A 25278-nucleotide genomic window follows, 5' to 3' on the forward strand; every position below is an offset into this window, starting at 1 on the left:
TGAGCTGCCTAGGGGCCTTAAGACTTGAATGCTGTGTAATGAGTTTCCTGGCCTCATATGTCTCACACAAGATGCTGCAGAAACCTCCAATCTGGTACTCCCAACAGGAACAGATCCCCTCCCCTACCCTAGTCCAAAAAAAGAGCCTGCTTCCCCAAGCTAAAGTACCAGGAAGAGTGGGCTACACACATCTTACTCTAGCAAAACACCAATGGAAAAATTGCACCTCTCTTCCCACAATGGTTTCAGCAGGATCCACTGGGAAAGTGAACCTCCCTCTCCCTGACTTCTTAGAAGCAAGCTGAGTGTACTGATCTAATCGACATCTATAAAACATTCTACCCCATAGCAGAATATACATTTTTTTCCCCAAGCACCCATCAGACATTCATCCAAACTGACTAGATCTTAGACCATAAAACAAACCTCAACAAATTTAAAAGAACTGAAATCACAGAGTATTTCTCTGATCATAATGAAATCTAATTAGAAATCAGTAACACTAAGACAGTAGCAAAATCTTCAAACAAGAGAAAACTCAATAAAACACTTCTAAATAAGTGTGTATTACAGGTCAAAGAGGAAGTCTCAGAAGAAAAAAATTACATAAAGTTGAATGAATATAAAGGATATCAAAGCATATGGGACACAGTTAAAATAGTGATGAGAGAAAACAACAGTACATGCTTACAAGAGAAAGAGAAAAGTTTTCAAATAAATAATCCAAGTTCCTATCTTTTAAAATTCAAGGAAACTTGTTTTTAAAAAAAATCAATAAAATTAAGAAGGCGAGGGTGGGATGATTTGAGAATAGCATTGAAACATGCATATTATCATATGTGAAACAGATCGCCAGTCCAGGTTCGATGCATGAGACAGGGTGCTCAGGGCTGGTGCACTGGGATGATCCAGAGGGATGAGATGGGGAGGGAGCTGGGAGGGGGGCTCAGGATGGGGAACACATGTACACCCATGGCTGATTCATGTCAATGTATGGCAAAAACCACTACAATAAAGTAATTCAGTTCAGTCGCTCAGTCATGTCCAACTCCTTGGGACCCCATGAATCACAGCATGCTAGGCCTCCCTCCCTGTCCATCACCAACTCCCTGAGTTCACTCAAACTCATGTCCATCGAGTTGGTGATGCCATCCAGCCACCTCATCCTCTGGCGTCCCCTTCTCCTCCTGCCCCCAATCCCTCCCTTAAAAGCATCAGGGTCTTTTTCAACAAGTCAACTCTTTGCATGAGGTGGCCAAAGTATTGGGACTTTTAGCTTCAGCATCAGTCCTTCCAATGAACACCCACGATGGATCTCCTTTAGGATGGACTGGTTGGATCTCCTTGCAGTCCAAGGGACTCTCAAGAGTCTTCTCCAACACCACAGTTCAAGAGCATCAATTCTTCGGCATTCAGCTTTCTTTAGCGCTCAACTTTCTTTAGAGTCCAACTCTCACATCCATACATGACCACAGGAAAAACCATAGCCTTGACTAGACGGACCTTTGTTGGCAAAGTAATGTCTCTGCTTTTGAATATGCTATCTAGGTTGGTCATAACTTTCCTTCCAAGGAGTGATTTCATGGCCGCAATCACCATCTGCAGTGATTTTGGAGCCCAAAATAATAAAGTCTGACACTGTTTCCACTGTTTCCCCATCTGTTTCCCATGAAATGATGGGACCGGATGACATGATCTTCGTTTTCTGAAATGTTGAGCTTTAAGCCAACTTTTTCACTCTCCTCTTTCACTTTCAACAAGAGGCTTTTTAGTTCCTCTTCACTTTCTGCCATAAGGGTGGTGTCATCTGCATATCTGAGGTTATTGATATTTCTCCCGGAAATCTTGATTCCAGCTTGTGCTTCTTCCAGCCCAGCATTTCTCATGATGTACTCTACACAGAAGTTAAATAAGCAGGGTGACAATATACAGCCTTGACGTGCTCCTTTTCCTATTTGGAACCAGTCTGTTGTTCCATGTCCAGTTCTAACTGTTGCCTCCTGACCTGCATATAGGTTTCTCAAGAGGCAGGTCAGGTGGTCTGGTATTCCCATCTCTTTCAGAATTTTCCACAGTTTATTGTGATCCATACAGTCAAAGGCTTTGGCATAGTCAATAAAGCAGAAATAGATGTTTTTCTGGAACTCTCTTCATTTTTCCATGATCCAGTGGATGTTTGCAATTTGATCTCTGGTTCCTCTGCCTTTTCTAAAACCAGCTTGAACATCTGGAAGTTCGTGGTTCATGTATTGCTGAAGTCTGTCTTGGAGAATTTTGAGCATTACTTTACTAGCGTGTGAGATGAGTGCAATTGTGTGGTAGTTTGAGCATTCTTTGGCATTGCCTTTCTTTGGGATTGGAATGATAAAGTAATTAGCCTCCTATTAAAATAAATAATTTTTTTAAAAAGAGAAATTTCTCAAAAGACTGACGAAGATAAAAAGAGAAGATACAAATAATTAAAATCAGTAATGAGCATGAACTATCAGTACAGACACTGTAGTCATTAAAAGAACAGGGAGTAGTACTATGAACAATTTTACGTTCATAAGTATGACAATATATAAAAAAAAGGGCCAATTTCTCAAAATCCCCAAAAAAGATGAAACACAACCTAAACATTCTTTTAACCATTAAAGACATTAAGTTTTTACAGCTTCTCCCTCAAAACTACAAACCGGTATCTCTCATGAACTTAAGATACCAAAATCCTCAACCAAGTACTAGCCAATCAAATCCAGCAATGCACAAAAAATTATATTCCATAACCTAGTGGGATTTATTCCAGGTATATAAGACTAGACCAAGTACAGTTTATTCCAGGTATGCAAGGCTTGTTCAACATTCAAAAATCAACAAATGCAATCCACCACAGGCTAAAGAAGAAAACAAAAAAATCATATGATCACATCAACTGATGCATAAAAAGCATGTGACAAAGTCAAGCACCCACTGGTGATAAAAATTCTCAGCACACTAGAAACAGAGAGACCCTTCCTCAACTTGGTAAGAAACATGACAGTTATCCACATATTAACTTACTTAACAACAACAGACTGAATCCTTCCTTCTAAGATTGGGCACAGGCAAGGATGCCCACACTTTCCTTTACTGTTACTCAGCATAGTTCTGAAAGTTCTAGCCATTGCAATAAGGCAAGAAAATGAAATAAAGCACCGAAACTGGAAAGGAACAATTTAAATAGTTACTGTTTTCAGATAACATTTGGAGAAAGAAATGGCAAACCACTCCAGTATTCTTGCGTAGAGAATCCTGTGGACAGAGGAGCCTGGTGGGCTGCTGTCCATGGGGTCACACAGTCGGACATAACTGAAGCAACTTAGTATGCATGCATGCATTGGAGAAGGAAATGGCAACCCACTCCAGTATTCTTGCCTGGAGAATCCCAGGGACAGAGGAGCCTAGTGGGCTGCTGTCTATGGGGTCGCACGGAGTCGGACACGACTGAAGTGACTTAGCAACAGCAGCAGTAGCAGCAGATAACAAGATTGTCTAGCAGATAACAAGCAGCATATAACAAGCGCAGATAACAAGAAAACAGCAGATAAGAAGCAGATAACAAGAAAACAGCAGATAACAAGCAGCAGATAACAAGAAAACAGCAGATAAGAAGCAGATAACAAGAAAACAGCAGATAACAAGAAACCCCCAAGCAATTTATAATAATAAATGAGTTTACCAAGGCTGCAGAACACAAAACTGATATACAAAATTCAATCACATTTGATATTCTTAAAATAAACATGTGGAACCTGAAAGTAAAAACACATGTAGAGTCCATTTGCCATTACATTACTTTTTATAGTCATTCCAAACAAAACAAAATTCTTAGGTATAAACTTAACAAAACATGAGAGGATCTGTATGCTGAAAAGAATAAAATGCTATTAAAAGGGGAAAAAAGACCTAAAAAAATGGAAAAACAAAGTTCATGAACTGAAAGATTTAACATGATAAATATATAAATTCTCCTCAAATAATCAATAGGTTTAATGCATTCACATCAAAATTTCAGCAAGTTTTTTTTTTTTTTTTCGGTAGAGACAGAGACAAACTTATTCTAAAATTTGTATGAAAAGACTCTAGGACCTAGAATAGATAAAACAATCGTGAAAAGGAAAATAAAATGGGATGGATCACTGTACCCAATAGTTAGGCATAATATATAGCTTAAGAAAGAAGACAGTGTGGTATGAACATAAGACAATGGATGGGTCAAACAGAAAACCCAGAAATACACCCACACAAATGTGCCCGAGTTTTTTGACAAAGGTGCAATATTGGACAGACATAAGTATAAAAAGGAACCTCAATCTAAGCCTCACACTGTATATAAAATGTAATTTAAAATCGGTCAGATACAAAATGTAAAACTTTTTGAAAAGTATTAGAAAATCTTTGGTATCCAGGGTAAGGCAAAGAATTTTGCCTTGTCAGAAAAAGCACAATTCATAAAGGGAACACTGATAAACTAAGCTTCACCAAAATTAAAAATTTTGCTCTTCAAAAGACCATCAGAGAAAATATTTGCAGACCATAATTCTGACAAAAGACTTGTATTTAGAATATATAAAGAACACTCAGAACTCCACAGTAAGAAATGATGCAGTAGAAATGGGTAAAAGAGAAACCGTCTCACTGTGGAGGACATGCAGATGGCGTCTGGCGGTGAAGGACGGCCGACACCACCAGTCACTCGGGAGACGCAGACTAACATCACAGAGGAGATGTCACTGTACACCCATCAGAATGGCGGCAATGAAAGATAGTGACCACACCAAATGCTGGCAAGGATGCAGAAGAAGTGGGAATGTAAAACAGTACAGCCGCTTGGGAAAAGAACGGCAATTTCTTACAAAATTAAATATGTACCTATCAAAGTAACTCAAAAATTCCACTACTGAACATTTATGCCAGGGAAATGAAAACTCATGCTCATGCAGAAACCTGTACACGAATGTTCATAGTCACTTTATTTATAATAGCCAAAATGGGAAATAACTTGGTTACCAAGTCATGGTACATCCAAGATACAGAATACTAGTCACCAACAAAAGAAATAAATTACTGATACATACAATCTGGGACGATCTCAAGGGAATGTATTAGATGAAGAAATCCAAACTCTAGAAGTTAAGTACTCTATGATTCCATTAATATAGCATTTTTGAGACAACAAAACTATAGTGGAGAAACAGACTAGTGTAGTCAGGGGCTAGGTACAGTGCAGGAGAGAGGGAGGTGGCTATGGCTGACTGTCAAAGAATTTGCACAAAGGGTCCTTGTGATAACAGGACTATATCTGGACTGGGAGGCGGTCACCTGAAATTGCAAAGAACTACACACATTCCAGCACAAGTTTAACTGGAAAAATCTGACTATCAGTATCAACATCAATATCCTGGTTGTGATATTTACTATAGTTAGGCAAGATTTTACATCTAGGGGGAAATGGGTGAAGCGTGTTTGGGATCTCTCTGCATTATTTCTTATAAATGTATGTGAAGTTACAACTATCTCAAAATGAAAAATTAATAAATGTAAAGGCCTGGGAGGTATTTCTGACAAAAACATAGATAACCTGAACCTAATCATGAAGGAACAGACATCAGACAAGCTCAAATCCAAAACAACTGGATTATAATCTTCAATAATGTCAATGTCATGAACAGGTTAAAAGAGACATGACAACTGAATACAACAAACAGTTTGACTGGACCAATCCAGGGTTTTCTTTTCTATAAAGGTCATTATTAAGACAATTTTACAAAACTTAGAAAAGGTATATAGATCAGACAATGATATTAGTGTTAATTTCATTATCTTGATAATCATACTGTGGCTATATAAGAAAATGTTCTTGCTTTTAGAAAATATACAATGAAGTATTTAAGTGTAAAAGGGCATCTTATCCCAAATTTACTCTCAGTTCTTAAAAAATTATATATAGATGGGAAAACAATGGATACAGTGACAGACTTTATTTTCTTGTGCTCCAAAATCACTGCAGAAGGTGACTGCAGCCATGAAATTAAAAGACACTTGCTCCTTGGAAGAAAAGCTATGACCAACCTAGACAGCATGTTAAAAAGCAGAGATATCACTTTGCCAACAAAGGTCCATCTAGTCAAAGCTATGGTTTTTCCAGTAGTCGTGTATGGATATTAGAGTTGGACCATAAAGAAAGCTGAGTGATGAAGAATTGATGCTTTTGAACTGTGGTGTTGCAGAAGACTCTTGAGAGTCCCTTGGAGTGCAAGGAGATCCAACCAGTCCATCCTAAAGGAAATCAATTCTGAATATTCTTTGGAAGGACTGATGCTGAAACTGAAGCTCCAATACTTTCACCACCTGATGTGAAGAACTGACTCACTGGAAAAGACCCTGATGCTGGGGAAGATTGAAGGCAGGAGGAGAAGGGGATGACAGAGGATGAGATGGTTGGATGGCATCACCGACTTGAGGGACATGAGTTTGAGCAATCTCCGGGAGTTGGTGATGGACAGGGAAGCCTGGCATGCTTCAGTCAATGGGGTTGCAAAAAGTTGGACACAACTGAGCAAGTGAACTGAACTGAACTGATACACATAGAAAAGGAAACAAGGTAAAATGTTCACAGCTGGACAATTTGGGCAAGAAAATACTTTATACTATTTTTACAACTTTCCGTAGGCCTGAAATCACAAATAATAAAAATTATCATGATAAAAGTTTCAAAGATGTAGGATGCTGCACAGAGCCTGGCACACAAATGTTCAATAAATTATACTTTTCAGATGTTTTATACATACTTTCAGATGCAGAAACAAGTTGAGAAGCTATATAAACTGCAAGAGGGACTGTGGCAAATTGGCAGTAAGGTCAGGGTTTGAACTCCATACCAAAGTCTATGTTTCTTTTCACTAGAATGAGGAAGGATGAAAATTTTACACACCCCCACCTTGCACCATCCCCTACAGGGATTTACAGGTGCTCTGTCTGAATAGAGAATTATGTTATATAAAAAATTTTTTTAATTTTAAAATTTTAATTGGAAACTAATTACTTTACAATATTGTGGTGGTTTTTGCCATACATTCACATGAATCTGCCACAGGTGTACATGTGTTCCCCATCCTGAACCGCCCCCCCCCCACCTCCCTCCCCATCCCATCCCTCTGGGTCCTCCCAGCATACCAGCCCTGAGCACCCTGTCATGCATCGAACCTGGACTGGCGATCTGTTTCACATATGATAATATACATGTTTCAATGCTATTCTCTCAAATCATCCCGCCCTCGCCTTCTCCCACAGAGTCCAAAAGTCTGTTCTTTACATCTGTGTCTCTTTACATCTGCTGTCTTGCATACAGGGTCATCGTTACCATCTTTCTAAATTCCATATATATGCGTTAATATACTGTATTGGTGTTTTTCTTTCTGACTTACTTCACTCTGTATAATAGGCTCCAGTTTTATCCACCTCATTAGAACTGATTCAAATGCATTATTTTTAATGCGCGAGTAATATTCCATTGTGTACATGTACCATATAGGCACATGGGCTCAATAGTTGTGATGCATGGGCACGCCATGTGAAATCTTCCTGGACATGCCGTGTCCATGCATCACAACTAATGAGCCCATGTATCTGTAGCCCATGTACCTAGAGCCTGTGCTCTTCAACAAGAGAAGCCACTCTAACGGGAAGTCCATGGACTGCAACTACAGAGTAGCCCCAGCTCACTGCAACAAAAGGGAAGCCCATGTGCAGTAACAAAGACCCAATGCAGCCAAAAATAATAATAAAAAAAACTGGCTTCAAACCATGCTCCACACTATTTACTTCTTCAGTTCAGTTCAGTCTCTCAGTCGTGTCCAACTCTTTGCGACCCCGTGAGCTGCAGCACACCAGGCCTCCCCATCTATCACCAACTGCCAGAGCCTACCCAAACTCATGTCCATTGAGTCGGTGATGCCATCCAGCCATCTCATCCTCTGTCATCCCCTTCTCCTCCTGCCCTCAATCTTTCCCAGCATCAGGGTCTTTTCAAATGAGTTAGCTCTTCGCATCAGGTGGCCAAAGTATTTACTTCTTAGTTTCTTAGAAATACCTAGGACTGGGACCTAACATCCTACACCTGCTCCAGGGCAGATATTCTGTATATAGCACATCAAACAAACTATTAATAAGTAACAAACTGACAGAAAACCATCTGCAAGTCCTTTACTACAGGGCAGTATACTGTTTTTCCTGTGCCTTTATTCATCTTAATACTCAGTACTTAGGCTGTGCTTGTCAATATAATTTCCAGGGTGACTAGACAGATACATCTCTTCTGTTGGTCCTTTTTGACCTCATCAACGCCTTGTGGCTAAGATTAAACAGGACAGATAATTCACATGGGAAAACAATTCACATGGAACAAAAGTATATATAGTGAAAAGTCTCTGTCTTTCATCCTTCCAACTCCCCTGCTACTGACAACAAATGTTACCAGCTTAAAAATGCAACTTTGCAATATTTTCTCAAATTACTAGAATTAGGAATATCACACTCTGATATTAAGCTAACCACTCACCTGGAATATTCCAAGTGATCACTATAAACTTAATAATTTCTCCATTTACGTATTTCAAATAGCCTTAAAAACTTGTATAGATATGTTTTTGACCATTTTTTAATGAAAAAATGTTCATATTGTGTATGATTACAACAGATGTCTATGAATTACGGCCAGTAAGCATTAATCACTATAGAGTACTGGTAGCTCACCTGGTTCCTGTCCCGGGCATTTGTATACCTGATCTTCTGAATGAAGTAGAATATGAGCCAGGCTGAAGAAATAATCATCAAAACAATAAAGGATATTGACACGAAGACTAGAGAACCACGGCTGAAGTTCTTTGGCGGCATTCGAGTTCCAACAGCTATTGTCATTTGTACAGAGATGTTTTTCTCCAGATAACTCAAAATATCTTTACCCCTCAATTCTGTAATCATGACAGCAATAATATCTCCAGTGCCTGTAATGTAAAATAAATATATATACTCAAGTGACATTTAAAATTTACAGAATATCAAATATATAAAAATGTTACTTAGAAAAACTACTGCAGTTTTTGCTAATGGCAAGGTTTTGCAGGTTCAAATGAAATGAAGTTTTAATTGGGTATGCTGGTACCAAGTGGGAAAAGAAATTTGATGTGTACTACTTAAGATTTAAACAAACACACTTAAAGCGTAAAAATGACTGTAGTGGTAAAAGCCGTATTAATTTGTCTTACAACTATATTTGAAAGACAGACCATTAAATCGGCCAAATGTAACAAGAGATAGTGCAAATCATTGTATTATACAGCAATCATGCTCAGTTGCTCAGTCGTGTCCAACTCTTTATGACCCTGTGGACTGTAGCCAAGCAGGAAAAGTGCCAGGCTCCTCTGACCATGGGCTTTCCCTAGCAAGAATACTGGAGTGGGCTGCCTTTCCTACTCCACGGAATCTTCCGGACCCAGGGATCGAACCCGCGTCTCCTGCATTGGCAGGCGGATTATTGACCATTGAGCCACCTGGGAATCGTATTACACGGCAATAGAAATGTGACAAAAATCACGGCAGGTTTCACTGTAAAACCTTTTCCATCTTAAATGTGCTTTAGAGAGCCCCAATTCCTTATGAAAAGGAGAAAAACACTGTTATTTATAACACACAAGTTGGTACTTGTTGGCATTAACTTTTCTTATAAACATTTATGGAGCACCTATTGTGTGTAGAACTAGCACAAGGAACAGAAAGCAGAAGCTCAGGATATACAGTTTTATAATTTCACTGACTTAGGACAGAAATTTGATAATAGAGTGTCAACAGCAAAATGCCAAATGGGGGTATCTTTAATCAGTGACAGCTGAAACTATCTTAGGTCCTAGGTGTAGATTGGACTAGGGGAAGGTTCCTTTTTTGTTCATCCCAGTTTATATGTTTCATTTATAATATTCAATTGAAAGGACTATCCTTGTACAATGTACAAAGACTATTTACAACTGAAAAGAAATTCAATAAGCAGTTTATCAGAATACTGATTAAAATCCCTAAAACAAAAAGGAAACTGCAAATTAAAGCAACAAGTTAACATCTAATTATCTTTCAGATATAAGAGTTCTGATCAGTAAGTTAGAAAAAAATCTAAAATGATGCTAAACCATTTAAAATTTCCAGTTAGAAACCTTAAGTAATTTTAAAATGCTGTTCAACACGCAATATTCTGTGGTATAAGATACCAGGTATGGCTATAAAGTAACTGAGACGGATCCCACAAACGACACATGACAATCAGTCTCATTGCTTTATAATCACACCAGGTACAAACAGTTTTAGAAATCAATTCTGAGGCTCCCTCTTGAAGACTCAAGCTGGAAAAGGAGCTGGGAAAGCTGCACAGGTAGCCAAGGGAACTGATCCATGTAATTTCATTCATTAAAACAACACTAAGTGAGCACCACCTAATTTCAATGGAAAGCTGTTTGGAAAAAGAAATATTTAATTATTTCAACCATCCTTTCAACAATATTTATTGAGTTATATACTATCATCAAGGCTCCTTAATGTCTACTTCCCAAAGAAAATGGAAATAACATTCTGCTGTGAAATAACAGAAAAGATATATATTGGTCTCTGTTTCTGGTTCCTGGGACAAAGCTCCTAAACGCTTGCAATTTCCTAAGTAACAGCACTAGGGGCATCTTTGGTTCTAATATTAGGTCTCTCACCTTGGTTCCTGACAGAGTCCCTAAATCCCTTGGAATCCCCTGGATGATGGTAGTGTCTTTTGTTCTAATGAGGTGAATCTTGGTGGGCTCCTGGATAGCAGCAGGATCGTTGGCTGGTCACCAGAAAGACCAAACTGCGATGAGGAGCTTGGACCTTTCAGCCCCATCTCTCAGTCCTTTGGGAAGGAAGAGGGACTAGAAATGTGAAGTCTGCATGAAAACCCAAAGGTATGGGGATCCACGAGTGTCCAGGCCAGTGAACACACAGAAGAGGTAGAGGACAGCATGCCAGAGCGCCCCTGCTCACACTCTTTGCCCTGTGTATCTTTTACCCTTTATCTTTATAATAAACCAGTAAATGTTGCATTTCCCCCGGAGTTCTATCAGCCATTCTAACAAACTTTTGGACAGAAGGAAGGGGTTGAGGGAACCACAACATACAACTGGTGGGTCAGAAGTACTTGTGACAACACTAGACTACCAACTGGCTTCTGAAGTGGTGACCAGGGGGCTGGGGTGTCTTGTGGGACTGAGCTCTTCACCTGTGGGAGCTGATGCTAACACCAGGCAGATACTGTCAGAATCAAATTGAATTACAGGACACCCAGCTAGAGTTGCTGAAAATCACTTGGTACAGGGAAAACCCCACAAACATTTGGTGACCAGGAAGAAGCGTCAGAAGTGAAGTTTTCTTCGTGAGTAGTAAAGGAGACACACACAGGGGAGGTTTTTCCTTTACACCTGCTCTTGATTACGTGAAAACTACAACTGCTCTCAAAGGGCAATGGAGAATCTTTAAAGGGACTAGACAGAGGAGCCAAATACTACTATAATGCAGGGGCCTGGAAAGAGTGACAGGAAAGGAGACTAAAACATGCTGGTCAAACAAAGTGAAAAATAATTATAGCAGATCATCAGAATACTAGCAAAGGAACTAGGCTCTCAACCATTTTAGCTCATAAATCCCTTAGAGAATCTGATGGTAGTGTACTCCTTTCTAATTTTAGCAGAGGTCCATGACCTCCTCATGCCCCACCCATAAATGAGATCTCGGCTCAAAGATCCTAATTTAAGGATTGCCTCAGACACTTGACTTTTAAAGACTTGTGAAGCTGTCTTTTAAAGACTTGTGAAGCCAGTTTCTGTTTGGGGGAGAGTATCAGTGCAGGAAAAATGTAAGCTCAGGATAAAATTACAGTTAGATCAAGTAATGACTGATAAGAGCTGAATGAAGCACAAGCCGGAATCAAGATTGCCAGGAGAAACATCAACAACCTCAAATATGCAGATGAAACCACGCTGATGGCAAAAAGGGAAGAGGATGAAGGTGAAAGAGGAGAGTGAAAAAGCTGGTTTAAAATTCAACATTCAAAAAACAAAGATCATGGCATCCAGTTCCATCACTTCATGGCAAATAGATGGGGACCCAATAGAAACAGCGACAGACTTTATTTTCTTGGGCTACAGGATCACTGCAGATGGTGACTCCAGCCATGAAATTAAGATGCTTGCTCCTTGGAACAAAAGCTATGACCAACCTAGACAGCATATTAAAAAGCAGAGACATTACTTTGCTAACAAAGGTCCATCTAGTCAAAGCTATAGTTTTTCCAGTAGTCATATATGGATGTGAGAGTTGGACCATAAAGAAGGCTGAGTGCCGAAGAATTGATGCTTTTGAATTGTGCTGCTGGAGAAGACTGTTCAGAGTCCGTTGGACTGCAAGGAGATCCAACCAGTCCATCCTAAAGGAAATCAGTCCTGAATATTCATTGGAAGGACTGATGCTGAAGCTGAAGCTCCAACACTTTGATCATCTGATGCAAAGAGCCAACTCATCAGAAAAGACTCTGATGATGGGAAAAACTGAAGGCAGGAGGAAAAGGGGGCAACAGAGAACCAGACCTTTGGATGGCATCACTAACTCAATGGACGTGAGTTGGAGCAAGCTCCGGGAGATGAAGGACAGGGAAGCCTGGAGGGTGCAGCCCATGGGGTCACAAAGAGTCAGACATGACTGAGCAACTGAACAACAGCAAAGTACCTAATTTGACTGCAATGATACAGACATTCAACGGAAGATGACAAATATTTGGAACATTCATCACCACTCTCACATTAAAGCCCTTGGCAAACAATGCTTATAAATCATGAATATGGCCTCAGAATCCCATTCATTTCAACATGCTCAGTAGCCAGGATTAATTTACCAGAGATATCAATTAAGTAAAAGCCTTGTGATCCCTGCTTTCATCTATTTTATTGAACACTTTCTCCCTTGTCATTTTTAATGTGAATGTTTCCCCTGCTTGAGCGTGGCTACTTTGATAAACAACTCTATTCTTTCATTTTGAGAATTTTCAAGCCTACAGAGTAGTTTCAATACTATATGAACACTTAAACACACTTTTTATTTAGATCTGTCAACTAAAGATCTGTCAACTGAAGTGAGGTAATACTTCACCTTTTCTGTATGTTTCTGCTGAACCAATTGACAGTAAGTTGCAAACACCATGACATTTCCTTCTTAAATACTTTAGTATTATCTCCTAAGAACATGGATGTAATTCATTTATCACATTCAAGAAACTGAACTCTGATATGACACTGCTCTGCAATATACAGTCTATATTCAACTATTTCTGCCTGCTTCCAATGACCTTTCAGCTTAGCTGAGTACTCAGGACCTAATCTGGTCTTGTGGGCGCTGTGCTTAGCTGTCTCTTTGTCAGTCTCCTCTGCTTTAAAGCAGACCCCTCAGGGTCACTTTGGGACATTCACAACACTGACCTTTTTGATGAGTCCAGGCAACATATTTTTAAAATGTCCCTCCATCTGGATTTGTCTGATAGTTTTTCCACCATTATATCTCCAAAGTAAATATTTTGGTAGGAATGGTACACAGGTGATGCTATGTCCTTCTAGCATGCTACATCATGTGTCAGGTTTTACCTTTATTGATGAAGGCAAGTTTTATCACTTGGCCAATCTGGTATCAGCCAGATTTTCTCTACTGTGAACAAATACTTGTGTCTTTTTAGTTAATAGGCAGTCTATAAGATGATGCTTTCAGAATATCCAGTTCCCCAGTAAGTCTTCGTTTAATGTACCCACTAATGCCCACCTGAATCAGTTACTACAACAGCATTTGTAAAATGGTGACTTTTCTAATATCTTCTACTTTTTGCAAAGTGGTTCTGTAATCAATATGATTCTACCTATCTTTTTTTCCTACTAAATAAATAGAACTTCTGGGTTGGCATCTTTTCTGTAAAAGAGTCCCTTTTCCCCCAACACCTAGCACTTCTTTGGGAAACAAAGGTATGTGGAAAAATATGTTAATGCTGCTATAATCCTGACTACAAAATCAATATTTGGGGGCCAACAAATGAAGCTAAGCTCCTTTGGGCTCATGTCTAGGCTCGAATTCCAGCATGATACTTATCCTCTCTGAACCTCTATCTCTTCTTTCTGATTATATTATTTGCAGCAGAAGATGGAGAAGCTCTATGTGGTCAGCAAAAAAATGGTATTACTTGCAGGCATCATGGCAGATGCTCAGTAAGTATATCTACAGTTTACTCAGCTTATCCTACTTGTATTATTATTACTCACAGAAAGTAGAGGAAACCAAAAAGTCCCTACCACAAAATTTTGGAACTCCTGTTGCTTCTCTTTAACTTCTCCTACAACTATGGGAAACACTCAGAACTATCTGCTGACCAACACAAACCTCCTGGCTTCCAAGAGGACTGAACTTCAGCTCAGGGAGTGCCTGCAGTTGGCAAGTATCAGAAATCACCAAACTCAACAGCCTTCTCTCAACAGCCTCCGTCACCCCACTCCTGGGAATGAATCTCAGGGCAAGACCAATTCAGCTGGGCAGCTGATACTATAGAAAGGCAGATACGGAAAGGGGCAAATGAACTGTTTGAGGCACTAGGCCCCAAGTGCAGAAAGTGCTTTCACTGCAAGTTTTTCCACATTTGTTCTGTAAGCGTACCTGTTTGTTTTATTAAAAAAAAAACAACAACAACAAAAAAACAGCATCCTTGTGCAAAATCCCATTTAACAGGTTTTCTGCCTTAACAGATGAACTTGTTTGCTAAGTTCAAATCAGTTGCCAATGTTCTAAGGAATTTTAAAGCTCTTAAATAATCTCCCATATAAAGAGTTCAGAGGAATGTTGCATTCCCATATTAAGTGTCTGCAAAGACACTTTAGTAACTTCTGGTAGTGACATCAGTTATTCCTAAAGAATTCAATGACCTCTTTATATGTAAAGCAGAACACTGGATATTTTAAGTGAAAGAGATTAAGATTTCTTTAAAGGTCTCTCTTCCAACAACACAAGAGAGGACTTTACACATGGACATCACCAGATGGTCAGTACTGAAAATAGACTGATTATATTATTTGCAGCAGAAGATGGAGAAGCTCTATATGGTCAGTAAAAACAAGACCGAGAGCTGATTGTGGCTCACATCATCAGCTCCTTATTGTGAAATTCAGGCTCAAATTGAAGAAAGTAGGGAAAATCACTAGGCCATTCAGATATGACCGAAATCAAATCCCTTATGATTATGTAGTGACGAACAGATTCAAGGGACTAGATCTGTTAAGAATGTCTGAAGAACAATGGACAGAGGTTCATAACATTGCACAGGATGTGATGACCAAAACTATCCCCAAGAAAAAGAAATGCAAGAAGGCAAACCGGTTTTCTGAGGAGGCCTTACAAATAGTTGAGAAAAGAAGAGAAGCCAAGAAGAATGGGAAAGATATATCCATCTGAATGCAGAGTTCAGGAGAATAGCAAGTAAAATTAAGAAAACTTTCTTAAGTGACCAATGCAAAGAAATAGAGGAAAACAACAGAATGGGAAAGACTAGACATCTTTTTAAGAAAATTGGAGATACCAAGGGAACATTTCATAAAAAGATGGGCACAGTAAAGGACAGAAACGGTATGGACCTAACAGAAGCAGAAGATGTTAAGAAGAGGTGGCAAGAATACACAGGCTGCTGCTGCTGCTAAGTCGCTTCAGTCGTGTCCAACTCTGTGCGATCCCATAGATGGCAGCCTACCAGGCTCCTCTGTCCCTGGGATTCTCCAGGCAAGAATACTGGAGTGGGTTGCCATTTCCTTCTCTAATGCATGAAAGTGAAAAGTGAAAGTGAAGTCACTCAGTTATGTCTGACTCTTAGCAACCCCATGAACTGCAGCCTACCAGGCTCCTCCGTCCATGGGATTTTCCAGGCAAGAGTACTGGAGTGGGGTGCCATTGCCTTCTCTGAGAATACACATAAGACCTATGCAAAAAAACTCTTAATGACCCAGATAACCATGATGGTGTGATCACTCACCTAGAGCCAGACATCCTGGGGTGCGAAGTCAAGTGGGCCTTAGGAAGCATCACTATGAACAAAGCTAATGAAGTGATGGAATTCCAGTTGAGCTATATCAAATCTTAAAAGATGATGCTGTTAAAAGTGCCGCACTCAATATGCCAGCAATTTGGAAAACTCAGCAGTGACCACAGGAATGGAAAAAATCAGTTTTCATTCCAATCCCAAAGGATGTTCAAATTACCATATGATTGCACTCATGTCACATGCCAGGAAGATTACGCTCAAGATCCTTCAAGCTAGGTTTCAGTGGTATGTGAACTGTGCACTTCCAGATGTACAAACTGGATTTAGAAAAGGCAGAGGGACCAGAGATCAAATTGTCAACATACACTGGATCATAGAAAAAGCAAGGGAATTCCTAAAAAACATCTACTTCTGCTTCACTGACTATGCTAAAGCCTTTGACTGTGTGGGTCACAACAAACTGAGGAATTTTCTTAAAGAGATAGGAATACCAGACCACCTTACCTGACTCAATGGACATGAGTTTGAGCAAACTCAGGTAGATAATGAAGGGTAGGGAAGCCTGGCGTGCTGCAGTCCATGGGATCACAAAGAGTGGACACAACTTAGCGACTGAACAACAAAAGGTCTAGCTAGAATGGCCGTTGCAGAGGGAACAGGCAGGTGTACGTCAGGGGTTTTCCGTGCTGGCCCATCAGTCACATCGCACCATCAATCACATTGCACATCCTGGCTGAGCCCTGTGTGCTTGTGTCTCCATGAATCTCATGAGCAGAGAGATTCGGATTTTTGCACACATCAAGAAAACCACTCAGCAAGACTCTCCTTCAGATTTGATGGAGAAATCAAAAGCTTTCCAGACAAGCAAAAGTTAAGAAAATTCAGCACCACCAAACCAGCTTTACAACAAATACTAAACAAACTTCTCTAGGCAGGAAACACAAGGAAAGGACCTACAGAAAATAAACCCAAAACAATTAAGAAAATGGTAACAGGATTATACATATCAAAAATGACCTTAAATGTAAATGGATTAAATAATCAAACTAATCAAAAGACACAGACTGGGTGGATGAAGACATGTGCATGTATGCACTTTCACTTATGACATCACTATGCTTGACATCATCATTTGTATATGATGTCATATACAAATTGTATATGTAACTATTTTATACTGTTAAGTTAATCATGTTCCCATTATGACTTGCAATTGTAATTATCTTTTGTTTTTTCAGGTTATCAATTGTGAAAACTGATAAACATCTTTTACTATTGGGATTATGTAACTATTACTCACTTACTACTACTGTATCATGATTGGTCAACACTTAACTATATCATGCCATTCATTCCCTTCTGGCTTGAAGAGTTTCTATCCCTTCTGTAGGTGACAACCTGATGGGACTTCCCTTGTATGTTATTTGTCATTTTTCCTTTAATATTTTATCTGTCTTTAAATTTTGTCAGTTTGATTACTATGTGTCTCTCTGTGTTCCTCCTCAGGTTTATCCTGCCTGGGACTCTCTGCGCTTCTTGGACTTGGTTAACTATTACCTTGCCCACGTTTGGGAAGTTTTCAGCTATTATTTCTTCAAATATTTTCTCAGGTCCTTTCTCTCGGTCTTGTCCTTCTGGGACCCCTATAATGTGAATGTTGGTGTGTTTAATGTTGTCCCAGAGGTCTCTTGGTCAACAGAAAAATAACATAAATCTATAGCACCAAAACTAGGATCTAATAGAAAAACTTTTTGAAATCCAGATGCATCTCAGAACTATCCTGAAATTTTCTGGAAAATACAAATGCTCAAGTATTGATTTTTTTCTCCAAAGCTCCAGATGTGTTTCTAATGAGCAGTCATGTTGAAAAACAACTGAACTATATGATGCTCTTTTACTAGTTTGTTTCACTTTTTCTATTTCATATTCAGTGCTCCCATTTCATTTAGTTTATGTTCTCCAATTTCTCCATCTCTTCTTTTTTTGGGGATGTTCTTTCTCAAGCCTTTATCAAGTATAGTAGAAATGCTTTTGTATACATATATATAAATATGTGTAATATATATATTTAAAAAACTTATGAGTTTTTGCCTAACTAAAAAAATTGTGACATTTTGATTCCACTTGTTTGACTTAGTATGAATAGAATGTTAGATTTCTAATTAAAAAATAGATATGTAACAAGCAACAAAGGTTTACTGTACAGCACAGGGAACTATAGTCAATGTCTTGTAATAACCTATGATGGAAAATAATTTCAAAAATATTACATATATTTGTATAACTGAATCACCTTGCTGTGCACCTGAAACACTGTAACTCAATTATACTTCAATAAAATATATTTATTAAAAAAAAAGAATTCAAGTGAGGCTGCCATGGAGGAGTACATTGGTGAGCCTTGCCCTTGGTGAATTATGTGGATGACTGTAGTGGAACCTTCACTATGGGTATTATCAGCATGGAGTCTTCCAGGCTATTAAGGGCTTCTGTAATGGCTCTGTTAGAATTCGGCATCAATTGACAGGCAGTGTCAACGCTGTGAGGATCTGAGCCCCTCAGACTGGAGACATCTTCGTGATGTAGGGGGACACATTTTCCACCATCAACTGTGGTCTGTTGCTGCTGTGGGCAACAAAGACCCCTAGAGCTCCATCACCCCTGGAGCACTGACCAGCACTGTGCTGGCTGCCCACAGTGGCCACTGGCCACGTCTGACTCAGCAATGATTGGGGTGCATCTCGTTGGCCCTCATCGAGGGTGCTGGCATCCTCCAAACTCACTACAGGGCCCAGCAGTTCTGCAATGCATCCCCATTCCTGGAGCTCAGCCACCTTCCCCCTGAGTGTACCCTGGCTGCAGGTTACCCCAGCTATCAGCAATATCTTGGAGGAAGTGACCACTTACCACCACCACCACGGGAGCGCCTCTTCTGTTCTCTCCCCAGTTATCTACCTCGAAGGGAAGGCTGGCTCCCAGGTGGCCCTGGGACCCTTCAGAGAGGGCCTCTACTCTGTTCTCTTATCCCAGGTTGGGTGTGGGGAACCCTAGCTGCCCCGATGGGTGGGTCCCTTCTCTATCAGGGCACCACAGTCCCCACTCACATGTAACACGCTTCCACCCTCGTCTCTTTACACAGTGCCCTGATGAGCATTTAAAGTCAGTTTTGAAAGGCCTCTGTACGTACTCCTTGAGTGTCCCAAAGAAGCTGTTCTCTAGGACAGGGGGAGACACTCTTAAGGGACTTGGGAGCCCTCCGATTTGGAGCTGCACAGAGAGTGGTCTCTAACAAAGGCTTATGGGATCAAAGTGTAAGACAGGAAATGAAAAAAAAAAAAAAGAATTCAAAGGAGAAAAAATATGCTACATTCTTTCACAAAATGAATACCCCTGTGGGTGACAGATTATATTATAGATTTCCTGCTGAGATTTGTCACTGTTTTTTTCTAAAACATATACTTGTATTTCATTCCTCTATTCAAAACCTTTCATGTATCCCTGCTGCTGCTGCTAAGTTGCTTTAGTCATGTCTGACTCTGTGCGACCCCGTAGATGGCAGCCCACCAGGCTCCCCCGTCCCTGGGAATCTTCAGACAAGAACACTAGAGTGGGTTGCCATTTCCTTCTCCAATGCGTGAAAGTGAAAAGTGAAAGTGAAGTCGCTCAGTCTTGTCAGACTCTTAGCGACCCCATGGACTGCAGCCTACCAGGATCCTCCGTCCATGGGATTTTCCAGGCAAGAGTACTGGAGTGGGGTATCATGTATCCCTACTGTCAACTAAATAAAGTTCAAACTCCATGACATTCAGGGCATTTCAGGAGACAAGTGGACCTAAATGTAACTGAGCATTGTGTAATGGTTGTTGTTCAGTCGCTAAGTCATGTCCAGCTCTTTGCACCCTCACGGACTGCAGCATGCCAGGCTTCCCTGTCCTTCACTATCTCCCAAAGTTTGCTCAAATCATGTCCACTGAGTCAGTGATGTTATTTAACCATCTCATTATCTGCTGCCCCATTTCCTTTTGCCGTCCATCTTTCCCAGCAGCAGGGTCTTTTCCAATGCGTAGGCTCATGTGATGGTAGACACTTCTTATTGACCAAATGAAATCGTTTGTCCAAAGTGACTGAAACAGTGGCTCATGATATAAGTAGTATGCAAGGGTGAAGTGTGGAGGAGGATAAATCTGAGAGAACAGAGCCCACAGAACTGAAAGCTTCAACAAACCCAATGACAGAAGGAGGGAAAGAGAAGAAGCAACAGTCAGAGAACAGGATGCTGGAACTGAGACTCAAAAGACATAAAAATTCCAGGAGATAATGAGGCCCAGGTTCCTAATGAGGTGGAACGGTCAAAGGATCTCAGAGAAGAATTTTAGGTTTGGTCGTTCACTCCCCACATGGATATTGAAGTTGGCCAGGATGATGGCAGGGCTACATATGTATGGGTGAGTAAGTCAGGGGTCAGGGCCTCTGAGAAGCGACAGGCAGGGAGATGAATGACTGATACAAGAGGGACGCACGGTGTGGAACAAGAGAATGAAAGGTAAAGCTGTTACCGTGGAAGTGTGCTGGTGTGAAAGCAGCTGTACTGCTTCAAGAAAATGCCATTACCAGTGATATCCGGCTGATGCCCACAAGGTTCACAACACTGATGAACCTGAAATTGTGCTGAAGTCTGAACCTAAACCACCTGCCCAAAAGCTGACATACAGGAGAGCTCCATGTGTGAGTCACCAAGCGATTTCAGAGTTGCTGGATAATTCCTGATGATTCTCGGCTATAATTTGTCCTCAAAAAGAACAAGGGTCTACAGAACCCTTGTTCTTTTATTCCTTGAGCAGGAAGTTCCGCAAACAAGTAGGGCCGGGGCTCGATGCCCAGTACTCCAATGTCATTTCTTTTCTTCTCATGCTATCCCCTGCCTATACGTACTCATCAGGTAATTTCTGTTCTCATTTTCTACATCATAATAAAGAAAAAATAGGAGCAAAGACCAGATGGGAAAAAAAGCCACTTTTGCCCTTGATATAGAGAGGCAGAGAAGTAGGAGGGTAATTAGGAGGACAGCACCAGACACCAAGAATATCATCCAATCTTTTAGTTAGAAGAGTTCTTAGAGATCATCTTCAACATAATACAGGAACCCCATATAAATTACTTTAAAAAAAATTCTATTTACTTTTGGCTGGGCTGGGTCTTCATTGCCGCATGGGCTTTTCTCTAGTGAGGGAGAGCAGGGGTCACCCTCCAGTTGCGGTGCAGATTCTCACTGCAGAGGCTGCTCTTGTTGCAGAGCATGGGCTCTTGCGTGCGCGGCTTCAGCAGGTGTGGTTCTCGGGCTCTAGAGCACAAGCTCAACACTGGTGGTGCATACAGGCTCTGTTGCCCCACACAACTGGAATCCTCCCGGACCAGGGGTGGGACCTGTGCCTCCTGCACTGGCAGGTGCATTCTTTACCACTGAGCCACCAGGGAAGCCCAGTTTTTAGTACAGAAAGGTCCTTTTAATAACCAAATTCTTGATTCCTGAATGCCCATTCATGGCTCTTGGTTCTCTTCTCTGGAGAAGCATCAGTGAACAAATAAACTGTATTTCACTTATCGATGGTGTAAAATACCATAAACTGTAAAGTGCATCATTACTGTATGTATCATGAAGAAAAAATCCTGTGAAACCATAAGATGCCATCAAATATAAGAAACACCTGCAAGAATTGATGAAAACTCCTCTTCCCTTGGAAGAAGTCAAAGACATCTTTCCTGGAACTCCACCTCAGTCTTTTCTCCAAACTAATTATTCCCAAAGTCCCAAATTATTCATTTTTAAAAAAGATTTTTAAAAGAATCTAACGTTTACAAGTTGGAAATATAAAAACTTCTTCTCCCCCAAACCATTCAAGAGTAAGCTACTGGCATGATGCCACATCATCCCTAAACATTCAGTGTGTATTTTATAAACAAACAAACAAAAAACACTTATAAATAAATAGTACAGTCACCCAAATCAGGAAATTAACACTGATACATTACTGCTCTCTAATCTGAGAGTCCATTCAATTCACTCAATTCTCCAATAAGGTCCTTTACAGTGGTCCACGCCACAACCACGCATTACATTTAACAGTCTCAGGCTTTGCCTGACGCTCACGCCCTTGATGTCTTTATTCTGTAGAATGTCCCTCATTCTGGATGCGTCCGGTGGTTCCTTGTGGCAAGACTCAGGTCACGCACCTCTGGTAGGAACATCACAGAAGTGATGCTGTGCTCTTTCTGGTGAATACGCCCAGGTGGCACAGTTTGGATATAACCCATTACTAGTGAAGTTCACTTTGATCATTCATAAAAGTGATGTCCTCCAGGCATTTCCAGTGACTCTTTCTCCTAGTAATCGTTAAGTATTCTGTAGGGAGGTATTTTGAGACTAGGTAAGCATTCCATTCCTCATCAAACTTTCACTTTATTTTACTTTTTAGATCAGTATGAATTCAGTTATTATTTCACTTAATGGTCTAAAACACTATCATTATTAACTTGATGCTAAAATTCCAAATTGTGTTCAGTAAAACTTTTTCCATCCTGTTCTTTTTTTGACATTTTTAAATGTCTTTTTCAATTAAGAATGAATATAATACTTCAATACCAAGAGCAGCAGGACACTAATGTCTCCCTTCATCTGAATAGTATGCTTACAGGGATACAGGTCAAGCTTTCAATATATTTTTTAGCAACCATGCTACATTTTAGCATATGCTGAACTTACATTGATTATTGTTCCCAGCTGTCCTCAACTTGAACTGTTACTTTCTCCACAAAACCTAGTTTCTATTTTTTTTACACCATTTGTGGGCTGACCTAATGAATACTTTCTTTTCTTTGTTATATGTTCCAAGACCCACCTAGTTTTGTGCCATTTTCAAGTTAAGATACCTATATTTATGTTTGCTTATGAGTTTCATTTTTAAAAAATCTTATTTAAGTATAGTTGATTTACAGTGTTCATGGCTGCTGTACTGCAAAGTGACTCAATTAGACATATATATATTCTTTTTCACATTCTTTCCCACTGTGACTTATCACAGGGTACTGAATACAGTTCCCCATGCTATACAGTCGGACCCTGTTGTTTATCTGTCCTATGTATTAGTTTGAACCTCCTAAACCTAAGCTCCCCATCTTTCCCTCCTACACATCCTATTAGTTTGCACCTCCTAATCCTAAGCTCCCCGTCTTTCCCTCCTACACGTCCTATGTATTAGTTTGCACCTCCTAATCCTAAGCTCCCCATCTTTCCCTCCTACACATCCCTTGTCCCTTGGCAACCACAAGTCTGTTCTCTCTCTCTGATCTGTTTTGTAGATATGTTCATATGTGCCATATTTTAGACTCCACACGTAAGTGATAACAAATGGTGTTTGTCTTTCTCTTTCTGACTTACTTTACTTAGTATGATAATCTCTAGGTTCATCAATGTTGCTGCAAATGGCATTATTTCATTCTTTTTTATGGCTAAGTAATATTCCACCGTATTGGGTTGGCCAAAGAGTTCCTTTGGTTTTTAAGGAAAAATAAAAGACATATTTTTCATTTCCACTGAGAACTTTATTGAACAGTGTTTTCACTGTTTTGTTCCACTACCTTCTGCCACTTTTCAGGCAACTTCAAAATTTCATTTTCCAAAACTTTTTCTCTTTGAGCAAAGAACTGTTTCAGGTGCCTTTTATAATCCTCCAAGAAATCGAAATTTTTTTCTATTAAGAGAATTTTGTAAAGACAGAAATAATTGGAAATCTGAAGGTTCAATGTCTGATAATTGTGGACTTTCTAAAGCTGGAATCAAGATTGCCAGGAGAAATATCAGTAACCTCAGATATGCAGATGACACCACCCTTATGGCAGAAAGTGAAGAGGAACTAAAAAGCCTCTTGATGAAAGTGAAAGAGGAGAGTGAAAAAGTTGGCTTAAAGCTCAACATTCAGAAAATGAAGATCATGGCATCTGGTCCCATCACTTCATGGCAAATAGATGGGGAAACAGTGTATGACTTTATTTTGGGGGCTCCAAAATCACTGCAGATGGTGATTGCAGCCATGAGATTAAAAGATGCTTACTCCTTAGAAGGAAAGTTATGACCAACCTAGATAGCATATTCAAAAGCAGAGACATTCCTTTGCCAACAAAAGTCCGTCTAGTCAAGGTTATGGTTTTTCCAGTGGTCATGTATGGATGTGAGAGTGGGACTGTGAAGAAAGCTGAGTGCCAAAGAATTGATGCTTTTGAACTGTGGTGTTGGAGAAGACTCTTGAGAGTCCCTTGGACTGCAAGGAGATCCAACCAGTCCATCGTAAAGGAGATCAGTCCTGGATATTCTTTGGAAGGAATGATGCTAAAGCTGAAACTCCAGTACTTTGGCCACCTCATGCAAAGACTTGACTCATTGGAAAAGACTCTAATGCTGGGAGGGATTGGGGGCAGGAGGAGAAGGGGACGACAGAGGATGAGATGGCTGGATGGCATCACGGACTCAACGGACGTGAGTTTGAGTGAACTCCGGGAGTTGGTGATGGACAGGGAGGCCTGGCATGCTGTGATTCATGGGGTAGCAAAGAGTCAGACACGACTGAGCAACTGGACTGAACTGAATTCTGACCCATGTGAGGTGAACTCATTATAGTTTTGCTTTGCATTTCTCTAATAATAAGTGATGATCAGCATCTTTTCATTTGTTTATAGGTCACCTGTTATGTTTTCTTTGGAGAACTTTCTATTTAGGTCTTCTGCCCATTTTTTTATTGGGTTGTTTGCTTTTCTGTTATTGAACTATATGAGCTGTTTGTATATTTTGGAAAGTAAGCCCTTGTCAGTTGTACCACTTGCAAATATCTTCTCCCAGTCTGTAGGCTGTCTTTTCATTTTGTTTATGGTTTCCTTTGCTGTGCAAAAGCTTGCAAATTTGATTAGGTACAAGTTTTTGATAAAAAAAAAAATTTTAATGAGCGGAGAAAGAAAAGTTAAGTCCACAGGCATTCCAACCAGGGAATATTTAAATTGAGAAGAAAACTTATGATAGCTTTTATACCAAGCACCAGCACTCCAAAGGCCTTACAATATGCTTTTTATGTTTAAAAACTTCTAAG

At 40.0% G+C, this 25278-nt stretch overlaps 1 protein-coding gene and 1 pseudogene across 4 annotated transcripts in view; one reads left to right on the top strand and one right to left on the bottom strand.

Moving 5' to 3' along the window:
* The window catches only part of RNF130 (ring finger protein 130), a 185122-nt gene that overhangs the window by 109968 nt on the left and 49876 nt on the right, over positions 1-25278 (bottom strand). For all 4 annotated transcript variants that reach the window (XM_027548471.1, XM_027548470.1, XM_027548473.1 and 1 more), the window contains one exon: positions 8776-9026. In XM_027548471.1, the coding sequence (XP_027404272.1) occupies positions 8776-9026 (251 nt within the window). The remainder of the gene's footprint in view (positions 1-8775; positions 9027-25278) is intronic.
* Positions 18448-19705, top strand: LOC113896230 (annotated as a pseudogene).

This window comes from Bos indicus x Bos taurus, chromosome 7, assembly GCF_003369695.1.
Source record: "Bos indicus x Bos taurus breed Angus x Brahman F1 hybrid chromosome 7, Bos_hybrid_MaternalHap_v2.0, whole genome shotgun sequence".
In the NCBI taxonomy this organism is placed as follows: Eukaryota; Metazoa; Chordata; class Mammalia; order Artiodactyla; family Bovidae; genus Bos; species Bos indicus x Bos taurus.